This window comes from Pinus tabuliformis, chromosome 9, assembly GCF_031772625.1.
Source record: "Pinus tabuliformis cultivar Carrire ecotype Pingquan chromosome 9, CPIR1, whole genome shotgun sequence".
In the NCBI taxonomy this organism is placed as follows: Eukaryota; Viridiplantae; Streptophyta; class Pinopsida; order Pinales; family Pinaceae; genus Pinus; species Pinus tabuliformis.
This window is the reverse complement of record NC_142307.1, coordinates 518,383,180-518,385,358: the sequence shown is the minus strand read 5'-3', so window position 1 is coordinate 518,385,358 and position 2,179 is coordinate 518,383,180. Positions and strand designations below refer to the sequence as shown.

At 33.8% G+C, this 2,179-nt stretch overlaps 1 protein-coding gene across 1 annotated transcript; it reads right to left on the bottom strand.

Moving 5' to 3' along the window:
• Positions 1–1,395: 1,395 nt before the first annotated feature.
• On the bottom strand, positions 1,396–1,902 carry LOC149149481 (uncharacterized). Its single transcript, XM_089442494.1, has one exon. The coding sequence runs from the start codon at positions 1,900–1,902 to the stop codon at positions 1,396–1,398; it is 507 nt and encodes a 168-aa protein (XP_089298620.1).
• Positions 1,903–2,179: the final 277 nt, after the last annotated feature.

Genomic DNA, 2,179 nt, shown 5'->3' with positions numbered 1-2,179 from the left:
ATACATGGCTCTATCAATACCACATGTCTAAATAACTTGTGTTGACATTACATTTTCTGTTGCATACAAATACATGGCTCTATCAATACCACATGTCTAAATAACTTGTGTTGACATTACATTTTCTTTAATTGATTAACACGATAAATTAATTAAAGGAGCACAACTAACTTGGAGATAAATTTTAATGTTTGATCTATGCATACTAGTATGAATCTTGTGACATATTCCACTAATTAAATTAAAATTTTGGAATAATTAAATTAAAATTTTGGAAAGCTTATTGTGAAATAAACCATAGTCTCCAATTAGAATTAAAAGTTTAAATATTCGTCAATTCGATTCTAACAGCTAATAATTTCATGAAATTTGAGCCACTCTTCAAAGAAAGCAATATCACTAAACATAAGAATGTTTTCTAGGAGTTTCGATTTTTTGCTCGGAGATCAAATGCATAGATATGCTTTGGCTCTATGAGAGGATAGCTTTGATAAGATTTTGTGGGCATATAATGTCTGGACACAAAAGGTAGTGGGAGTGTATTTAGAAAAGGGAGGGAAATAGAAGCAATTGTGAAATTGGAAAATTTTCATTTTTCAATTTCACTCTTATTGTGGAGGGCTGGAAAGCCAGAGAACTGGAAAAGAAAAAAAAGTGTGAAAGTGGATTATCACTCATTTTCTAAATATATTTCTATTTAAACACATCACATAAATAATTTTAGAAGGGTGATTTTCTAAATATGTATTTTTTTAGATAAAAATTTCCAATAAATAAGTTTTGAAACTAAAGAGCTATATTAGAGTATAGATTCAAGTTTTTTATGAGAAGATTATGTCTTTTTTGATGAATTGCATCTATAAAACTGTGATATTATCTAGAATTATTAGAAATTATTTAAAATTTAAAAATAATTTATAAACAAAATGATCACAATATCTAAATTATATATATATATATATATATGCAAGTCTGTAGAGTATATACTATGAAACTTTGAAATTTGAATTCAAACTATGAAATAAATATCTATCCATATAATCTCTAACTAAAGGTTTAAATTATCACAATTTGAAATTTTATTATATTTTTTATTTTTTATTTTAAAAATCTACAATCTAATTCCAACCATTTTATTCAAAAAGTGGTAGAAGTGGATATTGTACTAACTAGTGAGTTGTCAATCTTCTGAGGCCGGTCAATCTTCTGAGGCCGGCAACAGCTAGTCATGGAATCAAATATTGGAAAAATAAAATTAATAGCAACATATTTATGTTCAGCATAAAATAAAATATATCTAAGAAGTTGGTCCCAAACCCAAATGTCAACCAACAATAATTGAATTCGAAAATTCCTGCAAGAGCAAGAACACACCATCCATAGAGAAATGAATAATCACCAATAACGGTATTGAATACACAATTCGGCAAAACAATGAGAAAACGAGCAGATCCTCTCGGTGACAAATGGCGCCGCCAGGTGCTGCCATCCATTCGTCGGAATCACAGCATTAACGACCCTTTCTTCTTCTTTTAGGTTTTGTATTCCTACAGCTTCAGTAAACAACAACCTGTCAACATCTCCTGTTCCCAATGGCGACAGCACGAGCGGAGATAAGAAAGGAATTGGAGATAAGAAAGGAATTGGAGTCCTGCAAGATAACCCCATCGAATCCGGGGACTGCCTTTTCAAATGCATTTTAGCCGGCGCCCGTTTCTGCAATCGGCTGAGAGGCTGCGGCCGCTCGCTCTCAGAGACCAAGGGTCGAATCCCCGCCTCGGCCGCATCGTGGTCGTGTCTCTTCATCGATTGAAAAGGCCTTTCTTGCTTATATTCAACGGCGTCGTCACCACTGTTTCTTGCGGCCATTTCTTCTGTCTTCCTAACACCAACAACAGACATTTGTCTGGCAGAGGGTGCCTGTTACAATCTCTGTGGCTTATTTAAAGAAGAAAAAACCTTTTCTAGCAGATCTGATTGCATGCAAACTGTTCAACAACTTGCACAGCGTGGGATTATGATAGAAATCGGGCGTTATATAAACAGCTGGAAATTGGGATTTGGGTACAAGTTGCAGAGATATATATAGAGTATATTCGCAATAATATAAGAAAGAAAGGGAGTGAGGGATCCGCGTGAAACAGTCGTTCGTTCTGTGACTGCTTCACATGCATTTCAA

Bases quoted from the DNA above. Each gene is read 5' to 3' on its own strand.
- LOC149149481 (XM_089442494.1), bottom strand. From the start codon at position 1,902: ATGTCTGTTGTTGGTGTTAGGAAGACAGAAGAAATGGCCGCAAGAAAC.